The 26138-nt window shown below is 29.5% G+C and overlaps 1 protein-coding gene across 2 annotated transcripts in view; it reads left to right on the forward strand.

The window, feature by feature from the left end:
- Positions 1 to 779: 779 nt before the first annotated feature.
- Positions 780 to 26138, forward strand: part of LOC142330058 (uncharacterized) — a 40974-nt gene continuing 15615 nt past the window's right edge. For both annotated transcript variants that reach the window (XM_075375091.1, XM_075375090.1), the window contains exons 1-3: positions 780 to 947; positions 4055 to 4810; positions 11058 to 11134. In XM_075375091.1, the coding sequence (XP_075231206.1) occupies positions 4060 to 4810; positions 11058 to 11134 (828 nt within the window). In that variant the 5' untranslated portion in view covers positions 780 to 947; positions 4055 to 4059. The remainder of the gene's footprint in view (positions 948 to 4054; positions 4811 to 11057; positions 11135 to 26138) is intronic.

Genomic DNA, 26138 nt, shown 5'->3' on the forward strand with positions numbered 1-26138 from the left:
TTGTATGGTCGAGGAGGTAGCCTGGGATTTAAAATTTTTACGAAGGATTCTAATTTTTTTTCTCACGGATAATTTTAATACTGAATAATTTTAAAGGTAAAAACATCTGATCAACGGACTCAAAACGAACCCAAATTTCTTACTGAACATTTTTATATTTTCCGTAATTCTCGGTCAATTATACGCGCGCGCATAAGTGGGTAACTAAACGTGGCGTTGAGATCTGTTTAAATGATATTCATTCATATTCTTAAAATGAAAATTAAAGAGCATTACAAGATGAACAAATGTCACGTAAATTAATAAGAAATTAATTTATATAGACAAATGAATGATAAATAAGTTTTTTTTTAACTTTTAATAATTCTTAATTAAATAAAAAAGTGCATGTATATAAAATTAAGTAAATAAAAATAATATAGGTTATTGGTTAAGTATATCTTATTCAATTCATAAAAATAATCACTTTTATTACAAAATTTTCATAAAAGTCTGTAAAATAGTAATATTAATGATTTTTTTTTAATTTTAATTAGATTATTAATTAAAAATATTTTAGATATACTATACATGTTAAACAAATAATTCAAATGATAAGAATGATAAAGTTAATTAAATATTTATTTCGTTGGTATTTCATTATCTGTTCACATTTTAAAAACTAATATGAACTACTGATAGAAGTTAGTGAATTATTTTATAAAATAAAATGCTAACTTAATTTGGTTTATTTTTTTTTTTTTAGTAAAAATCTGAAAAAAAAAATTTAAACAGTGAATATTGTTCAATTTTTTCTATATAAATTGGTAGAAAAACATAACTAATCAAAGAATTATAAACGATGTGTGTTATACAAGGACGAATATTATAATATAAATGTTAGTAAAATAATAATTTTATCTGTACTTTATATACTGAGGTGCTTATTTAAATTAAATTATAATACGGTAAGTGGAATTTTAATATTAAAAGTGAATATTTTTAGTGCATTTACCTGTAATTTTCTATTGGATAACAAATGTATTAAATTATATTTAATAAGATTTACCTTTATTAAAACTTGATGATAATAGCTATTTATTTTTAATAGCGTAGATAAAGAGATGATTTTGAATGTAGAAAAAATATCATATTCGGTTGTTTTTTTAGCTAAACCAAATCATTACCAAAAATCACATCTAACTACTGAAGGTTAAAATGTTAAACACTCAAAAAAGTTCTTAAATTTATCCATATGATAATAATAAAACGCCGATATACTGTAACACACACATACAAATAAAAAAAATTTCAGCCAAATGAGAAATAATTCTATGTTAATAATCTGTTAATATCGGTTCTGGTTAAAGTTCCACTTACAGGTATTTGCTACAAGAATAAATTACGTCATCAAAATTCTTACAGTTATTTTCTTTTAAGTTCTAAAATTTTTAATAACACGGTGTATTTAAAGATTTAAAGGTCTAAAGGTCCTTTAATAGTTTACAGCTTATAAACAGGATAAAGGAAAATATGTAAAAGTATTTTAAGTAAACGTTGGAACATAAAATTTGTTTATCTTTGAAAAGTAACAGAAACATCTATGTAAATAAATTTTTCTTCCAGAAATAAAATTTAATTTTTTTTTTGAATTTATAAAATATGAACTGCTTCATGTAAAAAAAAGAAAAAAACAAATTAATCAGTTTGTAAAGCTTATTCATGAGAATTTTAATTATATTTAAAAAATCTCTTTTACGAATAATTAATTTAAAAATTACTCTAGCCTCGTTTATTTCGTATAAGTTTCACGTTTTTATTAAATTGTTTATTTTTGTTACCTTTGCTTATCCCCCCCTCCTGCAACCGAATCCGCAACTAAGCTTGCACACAGCTCCAGGGGATGCCATCCCCTCAAACTACCTCAGCAGGAACTAAGGTTGCCCCCCAGGTAGCCGGGAGTCGGTCTTTAATCATTCTCCATGTCTCTAATGAGAGGATGGCATCCCATCATTAGAGGCCTTGACACCACGCCTCTAATGGGGAACCCCAGAGGGATAACCCACCGGGACTACGGTCTTACTTTACCTCCCTCCGTCGTAAAGTTCCAAAGGGAATCCCAGTCCAACCATCGAACGAGGGACACCTGAGCGTCCCACCACTCCTGGACGAGGCTGTCACAACAGCCCTCGAAAGCAAAGGCGGACGGGTCTCATTTCTTGCTCCTGGTTCTACAGCCACGACCCCCAAGTGAATGTTCTCGATCTTTACATAAGGAACATTGACCCTCAATTTGACAGCTTTTCGAAGTTGCCTCTCAGCTACACAATTAAAGCAATGCAACCTTTTGTCGGGACCGCTGCAGGATCCAGTCCGGTGTCCGACCCCCTATCATCGCTCTTTGGCGGACCTCTTCGACACTCGACAGGACACCCAACCGCTACGAATTCGCCCAACCTTCAGCAATTCATCAGCCAGCAGAGGCGGAACCGCCACCGTCGCCAACTTCGTCTCTCCATATGACGACTTCAGGGAGAGGACATCGATCGTTACCGAGTCTTCATTGATCTTCCACATGTCATTCCCCAATTCCTCTTCTTTGGTAAGGGCGTCGACGTCCTTTATCAACAAATGGACTCACCGGATGCCTATTACATGGTTTATAGATTATAAAAAATAATTATTTAAATACATTTACGTAAACAGAATTTTATCTACAGTTTACGAATTCTGATCATCGGTTTAAATATGGGTATTATTTTAAAGTAATTTCTATTTTGGTCTCAGTAAAGATATGAGATATCTCTGCACTGAATTATATATTTTGACAAAAAAAACTATAAAATATGTTTTTCATTTCAAAATTTCAATAAAAAAATTAAAACAGGTTGTAAAGGAAAAAAATAATTTATTAGAATTCTTGACGTCAATCTTCGCTTGTCTTAGAAAATACACTCTCTATAATAGTAGTGTAGTCTCTTCACACTGCTCGACAGTAAAACAGCAGTATAATGCCAGCACTGTATTTCAAGCCTAGATTAATGTTTTATTAATAAATAGTGGAGGAATGTTAAGCAAAAATGAATGACTAAATGACTATTTTGTGAATTAGACCGCCCCAAACTTTTCTTTTGGGTTGCAAATTGCGGTTTTAATCATTACCATGCGAATCTTCAATCTCGATATATAAATTCCATGTTGTTTGAAGTGAAATTCGACATGAAAGTTTTGCATTTGAAAAGAAAATAACTATAAGTAAAATTATTATGTACTGGAGAGAATGTTGGTAGCATCCGTAACGATGCTAAAGTATTCTGATGAGACCGATTAAAAAATTTATATCTATACTAATTGTGATTGGAATCGTTTTTTGAGTGAACTCAGTGGAATGTATTTCAAGAGTAGTTTTGATTCACTCGAGGCATGACGGATGGATATCGTTAGCCTCAAAGAAAATGAGATCTGTACATTTTTTACCACTATTCGTTAGTTTCACTTTGTAAAAGACATATATAATTTTATATATCGCGTTATAATGTTTTTAAAACCAGGTTGCTTTTCAAAAACTCAAAATGTTTCGTTTAGTTCATTTTGAAGGTCACATCTTATGTTATTATAAAAATGACACTGAACCTTTTCTGGATTACAGCACATTATTTTAGAATTCTGTATTATTTAAGTCAGTGGTAATATGGAATCAAGGTAATTAATGATTTTAGTATAAAGCTAACAAGGTAACCGTATTTAAAAAATTAAAAAAGTAATTGGGAAAGACCTATCAAATATTTAAGCCCTATAAATATCTGTAGTGAAGTTTTATAACCTATAAAACTGTAAATTTACAGGTTAAAAATTATTTTTTATATCCTGAAACAAATCTACTTCCTAGTTAGTAGGATATTTTGGTAATCGAGTTAAATAACAATGTAATTCTTCTTAATATTTTAAAACACATTCTAATAATTTATAATATCCAATTCTTGCTTCACGTTGTTTACATTATTTTTATTTATTCTTTTACTTAATTCAATTATTAAACAAATTAAAGTAACACATGCTTTATTCTATTTTTCAGATATAATGAAGAGTTTGTACCCATTAATAATATATATACTAATTTCTGAGTTAGAGCATGATTTAAAGTTAATAAAAATTAAATCATTTTGTTTAGAAATTGTTGTACATAATAACCAAAGCAGTGTATTGATAAACAATACAAATAACTGGAACAATCATACTGAATTACAGAAGTTATTAAACTTTCTAAACAGTGTAACAATTAACGACAATGTAATTGAATTAAATAATGATAAAAATATTTACAATAAAACTGAAGATTTGAAATATTTACCTAAATCAATTAATGTAAATGATACGCGTAATAATACGCATGAAAATTTACAAAAACCGCATAATTTATTTTTTACAAATAAACCGAATGAAAACTTACATATTAAATTTAAAATTGAAAGAGATTATTCTATACAAAATTCATCAAACAACAACAATGAAATTTATCGTACGTATTTAAATATAACCACTTTGTTTCACAATGATGAACAAAACGTCAATAAAGGTAGAATTGATGGAAACTATAATAACATGTTACTACCAGACGATGTGGATCAACTACGAAAGGCAAAAACAGAAAAAATATTACATAATGATGAAAATTTAATAAATATGAAATCTAATGAGAATAAATTTTCAAATTTAAATGTAACGTCATCAAACAAAGAATCTGATTTAAATAAAATAAAAAAATATACAAATATAACAGTAGAATTAGAAAACCTGTTATCGAAAAATTTTAATAGTTCATCTTTTGACAGTAAGTAACGGTTAATAATATTATCTATATTAGCTTATAAATATAAAATTTTAAATTAGGTAGACTCGATGCTGACAACCGGTCGACATTATAAGTAGAGACCGGATTATATGCATTTGCATATTTGCATATGCACTTGCATATTAAGCCCATTCTCACCCGTTATTGCATATTTTCTTTAAAATCTAATGATGATGCATATTTTCGCTATATTTTCAATATTTTTCGGTGCGGTACCTTGTTAATAAATGAAATCTCACGTTGTAGCCCGCCAAAACTATTAGCTGCACAGCCCTTAGAGCGCAACAGTACCTCTGATTGTTTATTTTTATAAAAGTAACAAAATGTTAAATAATGGTTAATTATCGAATTTATCGATATATTATTCAACTACTTACTAATTGTATGCTGACTTTGAAATAAAAAAAACAAAAATTACTATTTTTTTTTAATTTAAAGTTGCGTATTTTGACACTTTTCATGCATATTTTAAGCATTTATGTTGCATATAATCCGGTATCTAATTATAAGTAAACGACTTTCTCGATCAGGTAACAAATTGTGTTGAGTGACCTTGAATTCTAACACTCATTACGAATGAATAACTAGAAACAACTTGCGCTGAATTTTCATTAAAAAAAAGCGTGATTAAAGTTTGATAAACAAAAATTATTATATTTAACTTGTTTTATTATTTACTGTTGTCGATTTATTTTTTTTTTTTTATTGTAGTATTTTTCAATATTACTAAAATAAATTTTATATAGTTATTGGCAAAAATTACAAATTAAATCTATCTAACATTGTATTTATGTTATCTTGTTCTGAATGCACATAAAAAAAAAGTATGATCACACTAATGCAATGTTTAAGAAAATCAGAACTAATATTTAGGTAAAAACCCACGGGGTTGGTCTAGTGGTGAACGCGTCTTCGCAAATCAATTGCGAAGTCGAGATTTCCAACGTTCAAATCGTAGTAAAGACGGTTACTTTTATACGGATTTGAATACTAGATCGTGGATACCGGTGTTCTTTGGTGGTTCGGTTTCAATTAACCACACACCTCAGAAATGTCCGACCTGAGACTGTACAAGACTACACCTCACTTACACTCATACATATCATCATCATTCATCCTCTGAAATAATACCTGACAGTGATTCCCGGAGGATAAACAGGAAAAAAGTATTTAGATAAAGAGACTTATGACATCTACAATTGGTTTCAAACAATCACAAGGTTATGAAATAATTTTCTTGGATGGAATTTTCTGTTAATGTTTACTTTCATGGCACCATAGCTCTAGAGCTATGCTGTAAAAGTATGATAATCAGTCAAAAAATGGGGTATGAGTTTTTTTGCATTTCTTGACGTTTCAAGACTCAGGCAACCAAAATAAAATTTCAAGATAATATTCGTACGTACATACGTATGTTGACGTGTTTGACACTTAATTAGTTTTGATTGGATAAACCGATTTTATGAAATTTTGAAAAGAGATCTGCGTATATGGGGAAATTCATGGGGAGTTTTTTTGCATTTCTTGACGTTTCAAGACTCAGGCAACCAAAATAAAATTTCAAGATAATATTCGTACGTACATACGTATGTTGACGTGCTTGACACTTAATTAGTTTTGATTGGATAAACCGATTTTATGAAATTTTGAAAAGAGATCTGCGTATATGGGGAAATTCATAGGTTATATGTTGGAGTTAATGTAGTCTGTAGGGGTTGAGAAATGTAGTTTAATGAGATCAACTTTCTCAGAATTATGCAAACATAACCCCACATTAAATTCAGTACATGCTTATCTTACTTTATTGCATATTTTTTTAAGAAAATTTGTTTTATCTTCATAGGCCTAGTAGTACTACAGAGTAGTAGTAGTACAAGTGGCCCAAAAAAAATACTTTGGGGCAATATTGGGGGTAACGTAATTTATGGGTAACGGAACCAATAAAATAAAAAAAAATTTTTTTCGTCCGCCGTAAGGCGGAGGTAGATTTCACCAGTGCTAAGGAGGGGATAAAAAAGATATCCACCTTAAAGTTAAGAAAAACTTCAAATTTAGTCAATACGACAGTGGTTGCACGTGAAAAAAGCTTCACATGTTTAGCATACGACAAGCTGCCCATCTTCTTACAGTTTTTTCCATCCATTGGTCCTTATCCAAAGAATAGCAGAAACTTTAAATGAATTCGATATTTTACTTTATAAGAAAGTTACAGTGATATTTTGGTTTTACTGGTTTTTTTTTTTTTTGTCATCCTTGCCGTAAGAGTTGGTCATATCAAAAATTATTTGAAACAAAATTTTTACTAATGTTTACAGGACTAACAACCACTTTTAAACGATTCAATACTGTTCCTATTAAGGAAGGTATGATGTTTTTTTGTGTTCGAAACCCCATTTTTTCCACCTCCTGGGCCAATGGTTGGCGATATCAAAAAACGTTACTTAGATAGGTTTTAGGCTCTCATCCAAAGAATAGTAGGAACTTTAAACGAATTCGATATTTTTCTTAATAGGAAAATTATAGCAATATTTTGTTTTTTTCGAAATAGCCCTCCCATTTCCAACCCCATGGTTTGATTTTGCCCATTAACGAACTCAAACGAGATTTTGTGTCGTTATATTTTATGTATCAATTTTACCGTGATTACGGCAATTATCGTGTCCAAAAGAACATACACTTTTGAACTGACGGTGGTTTGGGGTCTGAGGGATGTGAAACGCGAAGATATATCGAAATTTTCCGGAAGTCGAATCATGGTGCCCATTACATTTAGATAGCTTTCTTATGAAATCTACCTAAAATATCGATTTTTGGAATTCATTTAACTTTTTTCATGTCATTATTTGTCCATTATATAAGAATAAATAACCAATGTCAGAAAAGTGTAACAACTTTGTAGTCAAGCTTTCTTTTATAATTCTCTACACAATAATTTATATATAACTTCAACACCGTCTAAAATAAAATCCACTATTTTATTCAAAGCAAATGATTTGGTTCTATTATTCATCCTGTAAATTCTGATGACCATTTTATGCATCTTTTGGCATGATTATAATTTCGAACGGTTTTTTTTTTATTTGTGTCAATATTTAATGATATTTCAAGGACACATACTATACTAAAATTTGTAATGAAACAATATATGCAGAAGAAATTCACCATTAAGAAAATTTAATAACACAAAAAGAGGTATTATTTTATTATATTGTAATTATTTATCATAGTAAGCCAGGACAAAGAGATAAATAAGAAAAAATAAAAATTGTGAAATATTATTTAATATATATCATATATATAACTAATATATAATGTGAAATATTAGTAATTAATGATTATAATCAATATTATTCTATCGTAACACTAGTGGAATTAGAGGTTTTATTTGTTTGACTGACATCATATAGAAATTAGATTGGCTGCACAGCTAAAAAGGATAAAAAAAATTCAATTACAAAAATTCATGATTCATAAAAAAGCACCTTAAATCATTAGAAAAAATAAAATAAAATTTTTAGAAAAAATGTCAAATATATTTTTTTTAAATAAAACATCCACAACATGAAAAATATATAAAATTAAAAAAAAACAATTATTTAATTCTTAATTCGGGTCCCAAAGAATATCTTATTTAAGAAGTTTAATCTACGTTAATACTTCATAATTTGGATCTAATTCTTGAAAATTAAAGTTAAAAAAAAAACTGTTACGTTCATCTCTGGTCCAATTCAGTTCCCCCACTTTTGGTAGCATAAAAATTTATTCATTGGAGTAATTATTTATTTCAATAAGCCAGCGCGATCTATGGTTCAAATCCTAGTAAACGGAGTTACTTTTATATGGAATTGAATACTAGATCGTAGATACCGGTGTTCTTTGATAGTTGGGTTTCAATTAACCACACGTCTAAAAAATGGTAGATCTGAGATTGTACAAGACTACACTTCATTTACGTTCATACATATCATCCTCTGAAGTAATACCTTACGGTGGTTCCGGAGGCTAAACAGAAAAGAAAAAAAAAATCGGAGAGATCTAGTGCAATTTTATTCAAGAAGATTATTCAGAAATATGGCTACCGTAATTGCCATTACTCGATAGTACTGAAATTAAGATTGAAACTGGGATGTGTACAGCCAAATATTTGAACCAAGTTTACATTTTTTTGTTCAAAAAGTTTTCGGGGTAGGGAGAAACATTATTTGAATATAATGTTGATTATCCCTACACCCCAAAATTTGATTGACTTCAAACACCGGAATCTGAAGTAAAGTAAAGTTCAGTTTTTACGACCACGTCGAAAATTCAAAATGGAAAAAAGCTCCTGTTTTTTAATTTTTCTACCAAATATAGAAATTTTGAGCTGTATTCGAAATATTTATATTAATCAAAAAATAATGGTCAATACTATATGTACATACGTCTTTATCTAACTTTTTTCTGTTTTTTGAATTAATAGGCCTTTGAAACGTCGATATTTGCAAAAACACTCAAAAATTATACCAATTGATATATTTTCTCTTTATAGATATACAATCGATTGATAATCTAAGAAGGCTACCATTAGGAGGATCTAAGAAACTATAAATTTTATGAGAAACTGTAAATAGGTAACTTCCCTAGATTTTTGCCTAAATTAAAAATACAGTATTACTAATTATTTAAATGGTTGTTCTTTTTTAAAATGGCGACCAACTTTATTATTTCGAAATACAAGCCCATGATTTTATTGAATTTGTTGGCAAAAATAATATTCTAAAACATTTTTACTATTTTTCTCTAAACGCAGCCATTACAGAGGTATGGGTTGACAAGTGTAAAATCAAATATGAAGGCCATTCATATTATTTTAAATTGGAATATAATATATTAGTACCTAGTTGTCAAGTAATATTTTCAAACTTCGAAAATTAAGTGAAGTGGAAAATACAGTAAAGGTAAGATTAAGAGATTTTTACTTTGAACTGTGCGGTTTTGTTTTTATTTATTGGGAAGAAAAGATTATATCAGAATCGCAATGTCAATTATAAAAGGTTTTCAAAATGGCCATAATTTGTAAAAATGCGAGCATTTTCTGAAAACATCATTTAAAGCTTTCGACAATCTGCTGTGATGGATGTTGTACAGAAGTTTGATAACTTTTTCTGTTATTTGTTAATTGACTGCATTATTTATTTCTCAAAACAGATATTTAGCATTAAAATTGTATTTATCGTTTTTGTAAGTTTACAACTGTCACTCCGTAGCTCCGTAACGGCTGCCTAAGAAAATAATACCCAAAACAAAAATATCTTAAAATACTAATTTCTATCCAAATCACTACACAAAAATCCAATAAAATCATCAGGTTTTGATTTGAAATAATTAAGATGGCCGCTATACTGAAAAGAGGAAGATTTAAAAGGTAATAAGATTGTTTTCTCTAGTGTCTCTAGGGACACATAAAATGTTAGTCTTAATTTTTTTTTTTTTACCGTATTTTTAAAGTAGGGAAAAATCAAGTTCCCAATTCAAAATCTGATAAAACATAGTTTCCGAGAACCCAATGTTGGCCAACTTGAGTTGATCACTTTCTAGAAATATAGCCGAGAAAGTAAAGATTATTTTGATAATGATGATTGCCGGTAAAGGGTAAAATTCTCTCAAAATTTTTAAAAAACTTTATTATGGACAGATTCGTCTTAATTAATTGTGAACAATATTGTTCAATTACTTAACTCATGATTATTAGTGTTGTCAGTTTGTAGATGGAAAAAGATGAAACTGGTAAAAACGAATTAAAACTAGTATAACCCACATTTTATATAATAAAATATGTAGCTTTATTCTGGTAACACACGTGGTTACCATAAATAACAGCAAAATTTTTATTACAACATTTTGTAAAATTATTCATAGTTAAAGAATAATAAAAATGAAAACCCACAGATTTGGTCTAGCGGTAAACTCGTCGTAAATCATTTGATTTAAAAATCGAAGTTGTCAAGTTCAAATCCTAATAAAGGTAGTACTTTTATTCAGATTTGAATACTAAATCGGGAATACCGGTGTTTTTTGGTGGTTCGGTTTCAATTAACCATACGTCTCAGAAACAATCGGCCTGAGTTAGTTTAAGACTTCACGTATACCGTATTTGTACTGATAAGTACAAATATTTTTAATTGTTGATGCGACTATAAATAAAATATATTAAAAAAAATTAATAAAACTTTTCTCTTTTTTTCAGTAAATAATCTAGGTAATGACCGTTTAAAAGATACTTCAAATAATGTTGAATTACAAAATCATCGATTTCGGAGAGAGGTAATATAAACTTTTACGATCTTAAAACAATAAACAAAAATAGATATTTAAGCACGTATGAAATTAACAGTAACATAAAATTATTAAGAAAAAGACATCCTTCTAACTATTGTTTCTTTATGTTTCTATTTATTTTTTTGTAATAAGCATAGAGTTTATTAAATATAATTAGAAAAAAAATTTAACAGAAAAAAATGTAACATTAGTACATTTAAAAAATTCGGGTAGATGAAAATTTATGTAAATCAAAATCTTGACAACAATTTGAATTTAGAAAATGATATTTTTTTAATGTAATAATCAGAAGAAATTTTTACATCTTTCAATATTTTAAATTTCAATATTTTATTTCAAAATAATTTTAATCAAATAAGAATCAGTAATTTGAGCTTTGTCTTTTCTAATAATTAATTCATAACTAACGCTCCACAAAAAAAAATTTAAATAATTCTAAAAATATACATTTTAATATATATAATTCTGATACCTTTTGATACAACCACGGGCACTGAAGAGCGTGTTGATATCAGAGCATTACCCCCTCCACCATAGCGTATTTTTTCTTTTTTTTTTTACTGGGCGCAAAACGAAGTATCATCATTAGCTTCAGATTATGATATTTGTATGATAAAAAGTAAATTTAAAAGATAGGATAGCAATTAGGCTGGTAACCGTAAGAGGTTACGAATTTTTACTATTATTATTATTTGTCATATCTACCAACCTGAACTGCATTATACTGAAACAGTGCGGCTCGTTTTAGAGTTAGTTTTTCCCGCAGTTACTAAAGCGTTGATTAGTACCGTACATTGTATTTTATTTTAGAGTAAATTTTATAAGGATTTGGAAAAACTCTTCCCGTATTTTAAAGCAAACATAGAACAAGGTTTTTCTTGTCATTTCAAATGATGTTTAATATACCAAACATGTGCCGCCTGATTTGAATGGGAGAAAGGCTCCTGGGATAGACCGGATACTTGCAGACACTGCGCAGTGCAGGTGAGAAAGCGATAGACAGATTATACAAACTGGTGTGTAACATTCACGAAAAAGGAGAAGTTCCGTTAGACTTTTAAAAGAGTGATGTTATTGTCATGATACTAAAGAAAGCAGGAGCAGATAAATATGAATAATAAGCAGAACAATTAGCTTAACTACTCGAGCATCAAAAATCTTAACAAAAATTCTGTACAGAAGAATTGAGAGGAGAGTGAAAGAAGTGTTACGAGAAGACAAATTTGGTTTCAGAAAAAGTATAGGGACAAGGGAAGCAACTTTAGCATTCAGATTAATAGTAGAAGGAAGATTAAAGCAAAATAAAACATACTTGGCATTTATAGACTTACAAAAGGCATTTGATAACGCAAACTGGAATAAAATGATCAGCATTTTAAAAAATTTAGGGTTCAAATATAAAAATAGAAGAACAATTATAAACATTTACAGGAACCAAACAGCAACAGTAATAATCGAAGAACATAAGAAAGAAGCCGTAATAAGAAAGGGAGTCCGACAAGGATGTTCTCTACCCCCGTTACTTTTAAATCTTTAGATAGAACTATCAGTTAATGATGTTAAAGAACAATTTAGAACCAGATTGACAGTGCAAGGTGAAAAGATAAAGATGTTACAATTTGTCGATATAGTAATTCTTGCAGAGAGTAAAAAAAGATTTAGAAAAAACAGTGAATGGCATGGATACAGTCCTACGCAACAATTACCGAATGAAAATAAACAAGACCAAATCGAAAGTAATGAAATGTAGTAGAAATAATGTAGATGGACCACTGAATATAAAAATACTAAGAGAAAAGATTACGGAAGTAGAAGAATTTTGTTATTTGGGGTGTAGAATTACTAAATATGGACGAAGCAGGAGCGATATAAAATGCCGAATAGCACAGACGAAACGAACTTTCAGTCAAAAATAAATTTTGCATACATTAAAAATTAATTTAAATGTCAGGAAAACATGTTTGAAAGTATATTTTTGGAGCGTAGCTTTGTATGGAAGTGAAAATTGGACGATCAGAGTACCAAAGAAAAGATTAGAAGCTTTTGAAATGTGGTGCTATAGGAGAGTGTTAAAAACAGATGGGTGGATAAAGTGACAAATGAAGAGTTGTTGCGGCTAATTGATGAAGAGAGAAAAATATGTTAAAAGAAAAGACAGATTTATAGGTCATATATTATTAAGGCATCCTGTAATAGTCGCTTTAGTATTGGAGGGACATATGTATGGGAAAAATAGTGCAGGTAGGCAACGTTTGGAATATGTAAAACAAATTGTTAGTGATATAGGATGTAAGGGGTATACCGAACTAGATAGGGCACTAGATAGGGAATCTTGGAGTGCTGCATCAAACTAGTCAAATGACTGAAGTCAAAAAATTGTGCCGTTTTTTACAACCACCTTTTGCAATTTTTGAGATAAAATTATATTCCCGTCTGTAGAATTTCTGGCCAAAAAACTGTCATAAATGATTTTCACAGACCTCTTTTGAAGCTAACCTTATACTGTTAAGATATTGAAACAAATGGTAGTGTGACGGTGCAAGTTTAGGACAATGAAAAAAATTTTCCAATACAAACGTTATAGATCATGCAAAAATCGACAGCTTTTGTAGAGGTCACTTTTTAACATAACGTCAAAATTTCCGAGAAAAATGCGAAATATCTTGTCTTTTTTTCGTTTTTTATTTTTCATTTCCACAAAAATAATTTAATTTTGACGAAACTTGGTGAAAGTACACCTTTCTGTGCCTTAAATAACCACAAATTCTTTTGACGTCAACTTTCGCCGGAAATCGCAATAATAACATTTTTCACCCCTTTTCCACTCTCCACCATCAATGCTCACGCACTTAATTTTTTTAGGTTTATTATAAGCCCCTTTACCATTTCCACTTATAAAAATTCAGGTAACAATTTTTATCCATCTAAATGAGTTACTTCGATTAAAGTAATAAGTAATCCTTTTTTCATTCCGTAATTATTCGTTTCAAAAATTGTTTGATTTCGTTTTGTTTTCGCAACGATTCGCGGATGGAAAATCAATTCATTGAATTTTTCAAAAAAGTTTTTGTGTGATACCAAAGTTTTTTTTTTTTTTGTAACTAGCCCTCTTCAAACGGTTTACAACTATTTTGTAATCATTTTTTCGTTTATTACTGATATCACTACTGCTAATGAATCAATCTTGATCAATTTTTCTACATGATTACATCACTGTTTCACTATTTCAGTCACTGACGGATCAGTGCAAAATGCATCACTAAAATTAAAATTTCCAGTTTGAAAACGCTTAAACCAGTTTTGTGCCACATATAATGGATACTGCATCGTATCAAAAAATATCAAAAATTTATTATACAACCTAATTCGCATTCTTGACATTTCTATAAATGATTCAAAATGTATCAAATTTCTTCTTTATTTTCAAGATATAATTCTTTTTCCCGCCTACCAGAGCCGGATCCCAAACTAAACATAAACTCGGCTCCGAGGGAGGCCATAGCCTCTGACTACCTTGTCGGGAACAAAGTTCCTGCCAGGTAGCTGAGACTCGGTCTTTTAGGCGCCATGCCTTTAACGAGGGACCCCCCAAGGATCCCCCACCGGAACTCACTCTTTATGCCTTGCCTCTAATAGGGATCCCCGAAAGGATTCCCCCACCGGGATTAGGTCTTACTTTCCCCCTAACGGTATTGTAAGGGAGTCCCCACCTGATCATAGTAAGCGCGAGACCGAGGCCTACCACTCCGTCCCGGATGAGGCTGTCCCTCAGAGATACCATGATATTCCTACGAAGAAGCAGTTCCAGATGCCAATGGAGCCATATTACATCCCCGACTCCCGGGCGCATGACCATGCGACTTGCAGGATAAGCACCTAGGGTCCTGCTGGCAGTTCTTGCGTAAATGGCCAACCTTAGGCATAATTACTATTAAATAAATTAACTAATAAAATCATAAATGTTTTAAATATTTTGCGATGACCTCTTTCATAAATCACGCAAATTCTGACAGATTTGATTAGTATTACCAGAGTTACACAATCCTAAAGCCATCTACCGGGAGAATACAAAGTAACTTTCCCCAACCCAAATAGTTTACATATTAATTTTAACGAATTAGAATTTAATTTTAACAATAAATCTTCATCCAATTAAACTTTTTCATAACTGTATAGTCAATCTTTAACACATAAGCTTTTTTTAATTTATATGAAAGAACTACATTATACGATACTCTGTGTGAATAAGATGGTAACGTCTCGGTCCTTCATCCTGAATTTGAATTCCAATCTGATTCGTACTTTTCACACAATAAAACAATTCTTCTATCATTACCGGCCTTATTCGGGTAGTCAGCCTGAATTGCTTGTAAAAATAAAATAAATATTTTCTCTGTCATTATTTTTAAATTGCAGCATTATTCGACGCAACATAAAGAAGTATTTGAGCCTACACTAATTCTACAGAATTTAAAGTAATATGGCATAATTCTAAAATTTGAGAAGCAGGTTTCTTTTTTTACGTACAATATACCTTTGAAATCTCGATTTTTCTTCTGGTCCAAGATATAAAACTTCTAACTTTAGTTATAGTAATCAGATTACATATTACAACTTGAAAGTCATTTCCTGATATATTTTCTGCCTTAATTGAACATTTAAATTCATCATGTTTGAACTTTCTGGTTAATATCATTTTGAAAAAAAAACTATATTTCTTTGTTTAAATGGTACATTTTAAATACAATTAATCGGAGATAATCAGATTCTTTCTTGTTGTAAAAACAAGGTGCTCAGCTTTATGAATAAATTACTGAATTTTCTTATCGCGTAAGATTATAATATATCTTCTTTTTTTTTAATTATATTTAAGATTGTCCGTTTTTCTTCGCGTTTATAAATTATACAAGGTAAACTTACTGCAAGAAATAAATCGATATATAAATTATAATTTATATAATAATTTTAGCCTAATTACAAAAAAAAAATATTAAATTTAAACTGTAATTTCGTAATATAGAAAGGTGAACAAATTAACGCGATTTGCTCAAGGATATTAATCATAAAAACGTCGATTTACGGTCATACAGCATCAATCAAGTATAATCAAGAAAAAATAAACTATTCTAGTAAAACTGACACATATAAATATATCAAACCCTGTTTCTCTAAATTTGCTAACGTATTCATTTTGTTGATTATCCAGCCAGTCAACCTGCTTACCGTTTCTAAATTGTTTTTAAAAATAATTTTTGTTTTCATACAATTCTTGTTTAGTACAATTAAATATATTACAGGAATATAGAGTAGGTTTTCCTAAATCATATATTTTAGATTTTATTAAACTTTATAGCCACTTCTTTATGTGACAAACCGTTTTCATTTCTTGTTAAATCAACCGATGTGACTCCGCATTAAAAAACAGTAAATAATAACAATAATAATTTCTTTCTTTATACTTCAACACTCTTGGTTCGTGGATATTAAAAAAAAAAAATCGTTAAGTTCTCTTATTATCAAGCAACGATTAATAATAAACGTTGCAAAGTTTATCTAAAATAAAAATATTTTGAATAATTTTTTTACGTTACAAATCTTCATTCATTATTTGTTACACTCCCATCACTGTCAAATATTTCTTACAAATAAAGAAAGAAATAGAGTTCCAACCTTCATTCTATCACTCTGTTATTTGGGAAAATGTACAATATTTTTAAATTATTTAAAAATTCAATTTCGGGGTTATCTAGTATTTTGTTTCTGTTGCAATAGTTTTACTGCATAAACAAATAGAGGTTTTATTTTTTTAATATTAAACTTTACTTCATAAAAGTTGTAAAACTGTACAATATGGCAATACTTCAACAAACGAATGAAATTAGAGGTATAGAAAACTTTCAGTATATAAAAAAACAAACTTCAAACTTGGAAATTCGTACAAATATTCGTAAATTATATATAAAAATTGAAGTGAAATAATTACAAATGATTTGAGTCATACATTAGTTAGATATAATTATATTTAATCGTTCCCAACCCAGATAAAGTTCAAAGTTAATGATATCCTTACGACTGTTTACTTTCGTATATTCTTACCGAAATAAAAATAACTTCTTTAAAAAAAAAAATACTAAGTTATTTGTTAAAATAGCATAAAGAGTACATTATTATATAAAATATATTTTTAAAAAATAATTATTTTTTTAAAATATTTCCATACGTAATTCGATTTTAAAAAGTTTAACGATTTATTATTAATTCATTTCTATGATAACATTTGAAGTTTATTTCCAGTTTGATAAAGGCTTATTTTTAGAATAAAATAAAATAAAATACAATATTGCTAATAAAGACTTGATTGATTGAAACAGTAAAAAGAAGTTAGAAAAAATTCTAGAATCTCTTTAGAATTTTATAAAGTGCTAAAACTATTCTTACCTGGAAACAATTTATGTTTATTAAAAGCAAATAACCTAGTAAACAATTAAATAATAATAAAAGTTCACGGTTCGAAAATTTTGTTATGAGAAAGTTTTAATACTTATTTAAGATGCTAGACGTTTATAGAAGTTATTTAAAATAACTAATTATTATAGTTTTTTTGGTCTTCAGTCACTTGACTGGTTGATGCAGCTCTTCAAGATTCCCTATTTAGTGCTACTCGATTCATTTCGGTATACCCCCTACAACATACATCCCTAACAATTTGTTTTACAAATTCCAAACGTTGCCTGCCTGCACAATTTTTTCCTTCTACCTGTCCCTCCAATATTAAAGCGACTACTCCAGGATGCCTTAATATGTAGCCAATAAGTCTGTCTCTTTTTTTAACTATATTTTTCCAAACGCTTCTTTCTTCATCGATTCGCCTCAACACCTCTTCATTTGTTACTTTATCCACCCATCTGATTTTTAACATTCTTCCATAGCACCACATTTCAAAAGCTTCTAATCTTTTCTTCTCAGGTTCTCCGATCGTCTAAGATTCACTTCCATATAAAGCTACGCTCCAAACATTTTAAACTAATTTTTGATGTAAATAAATTATATTTCTGACTGATGGCTCGTTTCGCCTGTGCTATTCAGCATTTTATATTTCTCCTGCTTCTCCCATCTATTATAGTTTACTATTGATTACTATTATTATTTATTTATTTTCTTTACATCCTTGTATGTGTGTGTGTGTGCGCGCGCGCATGCGTAAAATTTGAAAACCGTTTACGAAGTGGAAATCTCTACGAAAGTGCTCAACGTAAATAAAACAAAAAGAGATAGGTAAATAATTATTTTTGTACAAAATTATTTAAGGTTGTTTTATTTTTATATAAGCTAAAAAAAAATAATAATAATATATTAAAACAACAAATACAATTTTCATACGTCCAAACCTATTATAAAAATAGTAGCTCTCCGTCGAAATTCTTTCAAAATTTAATAGATGAACCATTCTAGTACATAAGCTTCTAAAATAAATTCCACGATTATGTACATTAAAGCAGCTCTATGAAAATTAATGAACTCCGACAATCACACTTTTATACTATAAGTATTGTATAAACAATATTTTAATATATATAGTAGAATTTTTAAATGGAATATTTAGGACAATCAAAAAACTTAAACATCATGAATCTGTTTGTATATGCAAATAATCTGTAATGTACGTATTATTTATGTAAAGCTTGGGCTATTAAGTTTCCATTTATGACAGAAATTCACTGATTTTTCCTTTGCACTCATGTTTCTCATATTTCAAGATAAATCGATCTGCATCATAAAACCTTTACACAAACATTTTTCAAACTGATTCTATAAAATAAGTTTTTTCAAAAGCCCCAGTTTTTTATTTCTTACCGCTTTCAAAAAGATTTAAAATTAAAAATTATTATATAAAAGTACGTACATAATTTTCCTTACGGGATAAAATCACTTTTCTTTAAGCTAATAAACTTCTATAAAAATCTTCATTCTTATAACCTTCATCGTACTTTAAAAGAATTATTTTCCAACGTTTCTAATGAAATGTAAAATTCAATACTCTACTGATGCAGAAACTAATGAAGCCTGTCTTTAGCAGAAAATAATTTATGAATTTTTTTAGCAATTACATAATTTTATAAAAATCTCTTTCGGCACGCCGGAAGGCGGAGGTAGATTTTACCGGTTCTAAGTAGAGGATAAAAAATATCCCCACCTTAACATTAAGAAAAACTTCAATTTTACTCAATACAACAATGGCTGCATGTGAAAAAATGTTTCACATGTTTAGCGTACGACAAGCCCCATCTTCTTACAATTTCAGTAACGTTTTGATCATCCCTTGCCGTAAGGGTTGGTCATATCAAAAATTGTTTCAGACACAGATTTTAGGTAATGTATTGTAGGTAATGTCGTGACTAACGGCCACGAAAAACCAAATCGATACTGTGCCTATTAAGGAAGGTATGATTTTTTCTTGTCTTCAAAACCCAACTTTTTCCACCTCCTGAGCCAATGGTTGGTGATATCAAAAAACTTTACTGAAATAAGTTTAGGCCCTTATTCAAAGAATAATAAAAACTTTAAACGAATTCGATATTTTACTTATTAAAAAAGTTATAGCGATATTTTGATTTTTCGAAAAAGCCATTTCCCCTCCAATGGTCCGATTTCAGCCGTTAACGAACTCGATCGAGATCTTGTGACGAGTTATTGTTAAGGAATAATTTGAAAGTGATTGGCGCAAAATTACGGCAGTTATCGTGTCCACAAAAAAAGTGAAATATAAATGTATTTATAAACTTTTTAGCTGACGCTGGTTTTGGGGTGTGGTGGATGTGAAACACGAAGATATGTCAAAAGTTTCTGGAAGTCGAATCATGGTACCCATTACAACAGGTAGCTTTCAATTGAAATCTACCTAAAAATTAGTACTTAATTAATACCTTAATTAGACTTTTATAAATGTTTATTCTTCTTTTATTATTACAGCATAGAATAAAACTAATTTAATATTTGTTACCTCATTAAAAAAATAAAAATTAAATTCTACTTCACGTTTTGTTTACAGTTAGTTTTATTTGTTTTTACCGCGCTGCTTGGTTTTAAAATTCTATTTTCTTTCCTTGACTATTAAAAATAAATATTAATCTAATAAGAGAACAGCTGAAAATTTTTAATATAATTTAATACCCTTTTATGAGGCCTAATTAATTCGATCTCAATTTTTTTTTTTTTTTGTCTTCAGTCATTTGACTGGTTTGATGCAGCTCTGTAAGATTCCCTATCTAGTGCTAGTCGTTTCATTTCAGTTTACCCTCTACATCCTACATCCCTAACAATTTGTTTTACATATTCCAAACGTGGCCTGCCTACACAATTTTTTCCTTCAACCTGTCCTTCCAATATTATAGCGACTATTCCAGGATGCCTTAGTATGCGGCCTATAAGTCTGTCTCTTCTTTTAACTATATTTATCCAAATGCTTCTTTGTTCATCTATTTGCCGCAATACCACTTCATTTCTCACTTTATCCACCCATCTGATTTTTAACATTCTCCTATAGCACCGCATTTCAAAAGCTTCTAATCTTTTCTTCTCACATACTCCGATCGTCCAAGTTTCACTTCCATGTAAAGCGACACTCCAAACATATACTTTCAAAAATCTTTTCCTGACATTTAAATTAATTTTTGATGTTAACAAATTACATTTCTGAGTGAAGTCTCGTTTCGCCTGTGCTATTCGGCATTTTATATCGCTCCTGCTTCGTCCATCTTTAGTAATTCTACTTCCCAAATAACAACATTCTTCTACCTCCATAATCTTTTCTCCTCCTATTTTCACATTCAGTGGTCCATCTTTGTTATTTCTTCTACATTTCATTACTTTTGTTTTGTTCTTGTTTATTTTCATGCGATAGTTCTTGCGTAGGACTTCATCTATGCCGTTCATTGTTTCTTCTAAATCCTTTTTACTCTCGGCTAGAATTACTATATCATCAGCAAATCGTAGCATCTTTATCTTTTCACCTTGTACTGTTACTCCGAATCTAAATTGTTCTTTAACATCATTAACTGCTAGTTTCATGTAAAGATTAAAAAGTAACGGAGATAGGGAACATCCTTGTCGGACTCCCTTTCTCAATTTTATTTGACAATAATTCATTTGTTGTATATTTTATTTACAAAGTGGTCATAAATTATGGCACCTCTTAAATATCTTTCTAAACAAAGAAAAGTAAAATTCGGAAAATTTTCTTACCTTAAAACGAACTACTTTTCGATATGAGACCGCTACTCAGAACGCATTGAAAAACCGTTTTAAACTAACTTTGGAAAATATTGAATGGTTGTAATTTTGTTAGTGTTGTCGTCATCCGATGTTTTCTGAAACGAATTTTTTTGTTTTTAATTCCCTTTAAAACATTTTATCACACGACCAAACTCTTTCCGTTTAAAATTTTGAATTAATTATCCACTCCCGAAAATTTACGAAACGAAAAACGAAATTTACTAAACGGTAATTTTAATTTTTTTGTGTTTTATAGTAGAAAATTTATTTAAGGATTGCCATAATTTATAAACATTCTCTATAATATGTACATATTAAAAAATGCAAGAATTCTTCTACAATGTTTATCACGACAGTAAACAATGTGGTTATCTATTTCCAAAATAAATAGGAAACGGATAAAAGGAAAAGAGATAGACAAAAAGAAAGAGAAATTAAAAGACGACTGAAATTTGAAAAGGAAATTTCCGAACGATTTACCAAAAACCAACTAAAACGAGCGATATCAAAAAGTATAAAACAAAGAACGTTTGCTGCAAAAAAAAAAAGACGAAGAACTGTTAAGAGAAAACCAAGAAGAAGAAAAAATCAACAAAATCGTGGATTTTTAATGTACGGTCTTGGACCATGGAAACCAACAGTAATTCCAGACATAGTTAATAATAATAATAATAATAATGATTATTACTAACAAAAAAAAAATTATTAAACTAGGCGTTAGAAAAGTTTCTCAACTGTGATTACGTTAGTTGACGGAATTAAAAAAAAGTTATATTTATAACAAAAAAACATAATACCGGAAGATATTTATATAAATTTCTTTAAAAATTGCACTGCAGATATAAGGAAACTGAAGAACTAAACGGCTATTTATGCACCTCTGTTCGTTGTCTTTTTGAAAAAAATTCTTATAATCAAAAAAAAAAAATAAACACTAAATCTTCTCTGATGATTAGCCCTCAAGCCCAGAATCTATAATGTGATTTCGCAGAATCATTATCCATCATCCACATTTGTTTTCCGCTTTCTTTTGTATAATCGAAAGTGGTTCAAAAGTAGAAAATATAAATAGAAGATAACTTTTATCATGAGCAGATTAAAAAATAAATGTAATTTATAATATAATATTTTCCGTTTTTTTTTTATTATTCTTTTACGGCCAACATAGGACCACTTAAGTCAATTTTAGTTGGATCTTTTCAAAAATCGCAGAAAAGCGTGTTATTTTACTCTTCCGAGCTGCCCAGTATTTCTTCATCCGTTCAGATTTTGTCTGTCTTTTAGCTTTGTAATTTTTCCAGTTTTATTCTGGTGGTCAGTCAGGGAAATTTCAAATTCTTTCATATCTTCTCTAATTTCTTTGATCCATCCTACTTCTAGCTTTTGGAACCAGAGCTTTTCAATGATATTTCTTGACAGCCTTGTTTCCGGTGTCCTTATGAGATGACCAAAGAAAGAGATTCTTTTTTTCCGCATAGTATCAGAAACAGGCTCAATTTCTCGATACACCACCTCATTTGGCACAATCCACCATTGGCCTTCTTTTTGGTGTTGTTATTGAAACACGTTCTGACAATTCTCCTCTCTATTTTCAGAATTTTATCAATTCGGTTTTTCTGAGGGATTTTGAAAAGGGTCTCGCTTCCGTAGGTGACTTCTGGCTGAACTACAGTTTTATAATGTTTAAGTTATGTTTTAGCTGAAACGCATTTTTTGTTATATGTTGACCAAGTTAATTTTTGGGATTTAATCATTTTATTTGTCCTGATTTGCCATGTCACTTTTTCATTTAAATTATAAGTTATTATTTCCCCTAGATATTTAAATTGTTTTACTATTTTAATTTTCTGATTGTTTACCGTAATGTGCTCTATTACCAGAAGATCTATGGCCATTAGTTCAGTTTTTTTCGAATGATATGAAGCCCTATCTTTTGTGCTAGGTTTTGAAGGCTCATGATTTGTGTTTGGCTTCTTGAATATTATTTGTTAAAAGAGCGAGGTCATCTGCAAATCCCAGGCAATTTAGTGTGTTGGAGTTTTTCTTAGTACCCATTTTTATATTTTTGGGATTTATTTCATACCATTTTCTCATGACAAATACGAGGGCGCAGTTAAAAAGGAGTGGTGAGAGGCCGTCTCCTTGTCTCAATCCAGTTTTTATGGAGAAGGGTCGAGAGAGTTCCGATCTTGCTTTCCTTTCTTCATCTGTAAACACCCTCTTCGTTGTATTTTGTCGTTTGTCTGTCTTTTGTTTAAATCTAATGTTTTTGTCTTCTAGCTTACATTTATTTTCCGTTTATTACATCAATTTACGAATACCGAGTACCACTGTTTACTATGCGCAAAATAGTAAATAAAAATTACAAAAAAAGGCAATTTCTTCTGTTTCAGACGGTGAAATTTTGATATTCTCTCCATTTCAGAGGATTTCTGTGAGAATAAATTAACTTTACGTTATTCTCATATCCTTAAAGAATATTTTTATAAAACGTTAACGTTATAAAAGTAGGTTTTAAATTTAAGCCCACCGGACTGGTCTTATGGTTAACTCGGCATCGCAAATCAGCTGATTTCGAAGTCGAGAATTCTAAGGTTCAAATCCTAGTAAAGGCAGTTATTTTTAACTAGGATTTGAGTACTAGGTCGTGGATATCGGTGTTTTTTGGTGGTTGGATTTAAATTAACCACACATCTCAGGAACGATCAACCTGAGACTGAACAAGACTACACTACATTTGAGGATGAATCATCCTGATTCATCCTCTGAAGTAATACCTAACGGTGGTTCTGGGGGCTAAACAGAAAAAGAAAGAAGTTTTAAATTTGAGGAAGGCTTTTTTCAGGTAATGATGATAAAAGTGATAATTTAGAACATGATTTATCGACGTAAGAAAACTTCACAAACAGCTAAGCAACCGATGGAAATACTACAAAAACGATATGTTTTTCCTACATACACATTTTTCATTTTCCAATTTCCAGTTTATTACAAGTGAAAATAAAATTTATTTTTTTTAAACTTATTTAACTTATCGGAATATAAAAGTAAGAAAATTATTCTGGGGAATCGAGGCCGGGACGGCATAGCCGGGCCTGGCGTTTCCTCATCTGGAGGCTAGAGGCGAAGACACCTTCCGGAACCGTGTTCATGCTTAATTGAGGGTCTACTTCCGGGAGGCAGAGTTAAAAAAAAAAGTTATTTTCCAAAGTTTTTTCCTTAATTAGCTTATAATTAAAAAATTATGTTTCCTCTCAAAATTTGTATAGTTTATATTATTCAATAAATGAACAGAATTAATCACAAATTAAATTTCTTTAAATAACTACGTTTATACTCCGAAATACTGAAATCGATCACGGGACATATCTATGAAGAGACGAAAACTAATTGTGAATGTTTACCAACCTCGGGTACGGTAATGTTTGACCTGCACAGATAATGGAGAGACTTTTCTAACGCATATAGTTATAAGTAGATACCGTTAAGATGTGATTAATTTTCAATTAAAATATCTCATAAGAGGTATCAAATGTGCATTTAACTGATGGTATATATAGAATTTTCGATATGTAGTCAATTAGTATATTTCATACTTTTTTGTATAACACAAATATTTCATTATTAATTAATGACACTAGCAACCAATATCAGAAATGGAAATAAAAAAAATAATTTACCTTTTTATTTATCATATCGCTAACTGCAATTTTTATAAATTAACGAAAAGAGAGTTTTTAAAATTCTTTTTTTCTTCATTGCAATATCACCATAACTGATATATATATAATCTTAATGCTGCAAAAATAGATTTTACTGATAATAAATAACGCATCAGCTATAAAACTCTCTTTTTTTACTTTTTGTAGACACTTTAACAATTTGGAATTCATTTAATCAATACATTTTAAAAAATGTAGTTTTCGATGATGTTTGCACCACCATATTTAAATTATTAAAACTTACGTGTATTTGTTTTCCGCGTATATTTAAATATAAAACCTGTTGGTTATAATTTTACCAAATAAAATTATAAGAGTAAATTTTATTTTTCACTGATTACCATACATTCTTGGTATAGCATTAATTTTACATATCTTTTTGGCGACCGATTGTAAACATAAATGGCTCAGAATAATTTTTTAAAAATAATTTATTGTACGTGTATTATAAATATTTTTTTATTCGTTTTACAAGATACCTGTTCTAAAGTACATATCAGGTTTATTAGTTAGCTCTGCATTGGCACGTACCATATTTAATTTCCAGATTATTTAAAATCGTTATGGTTGCAAGCGAACTTAAAAAGCATTATAGGCTTAAAAACTGTATTATTATACAGTAACAATAAATTATAATATATAAATTATTATACATAATTATTAAAAATATTTAATTATAAAATTTGTAAATTAATTATTTTAATAGAATAATTTTTTACACCTTCTGTACTTTTGTTTTTATTTTATTTCCAAAATAAAAAAAGTTGTACATTAATATAGAAAATAACGTAATCTTAAGCAAAAAACAAAAGTTTTTTTGAAGTGTCCAATAGACTATAACGTCCTAATTGCTGGTTTCGACATGTTATGTACAAATTTAATTGAACATGTATAACTTAATAAATACTACGCCGAACAATATAATACAAGAACTGAAAATAATAAAAAATGGTTCACGTCTACAAAATTTGTTTACACCAGTTTTAAATTATTTT

The sequence above is a fragment of the Lycorma delicatula genome, chromosome 9 (assembly GCF_047948215.1).
Source record: "Lycorma delicatula isolate Av1 chromosome 9, ASM4794821v1, whole genome shotgun sequence".
NCBI lineage: Eukaryota > Metazoa > Arthropoda > Insecta > Hemiptera > Fulgoridae > Lycorma > Lycorma delicatula.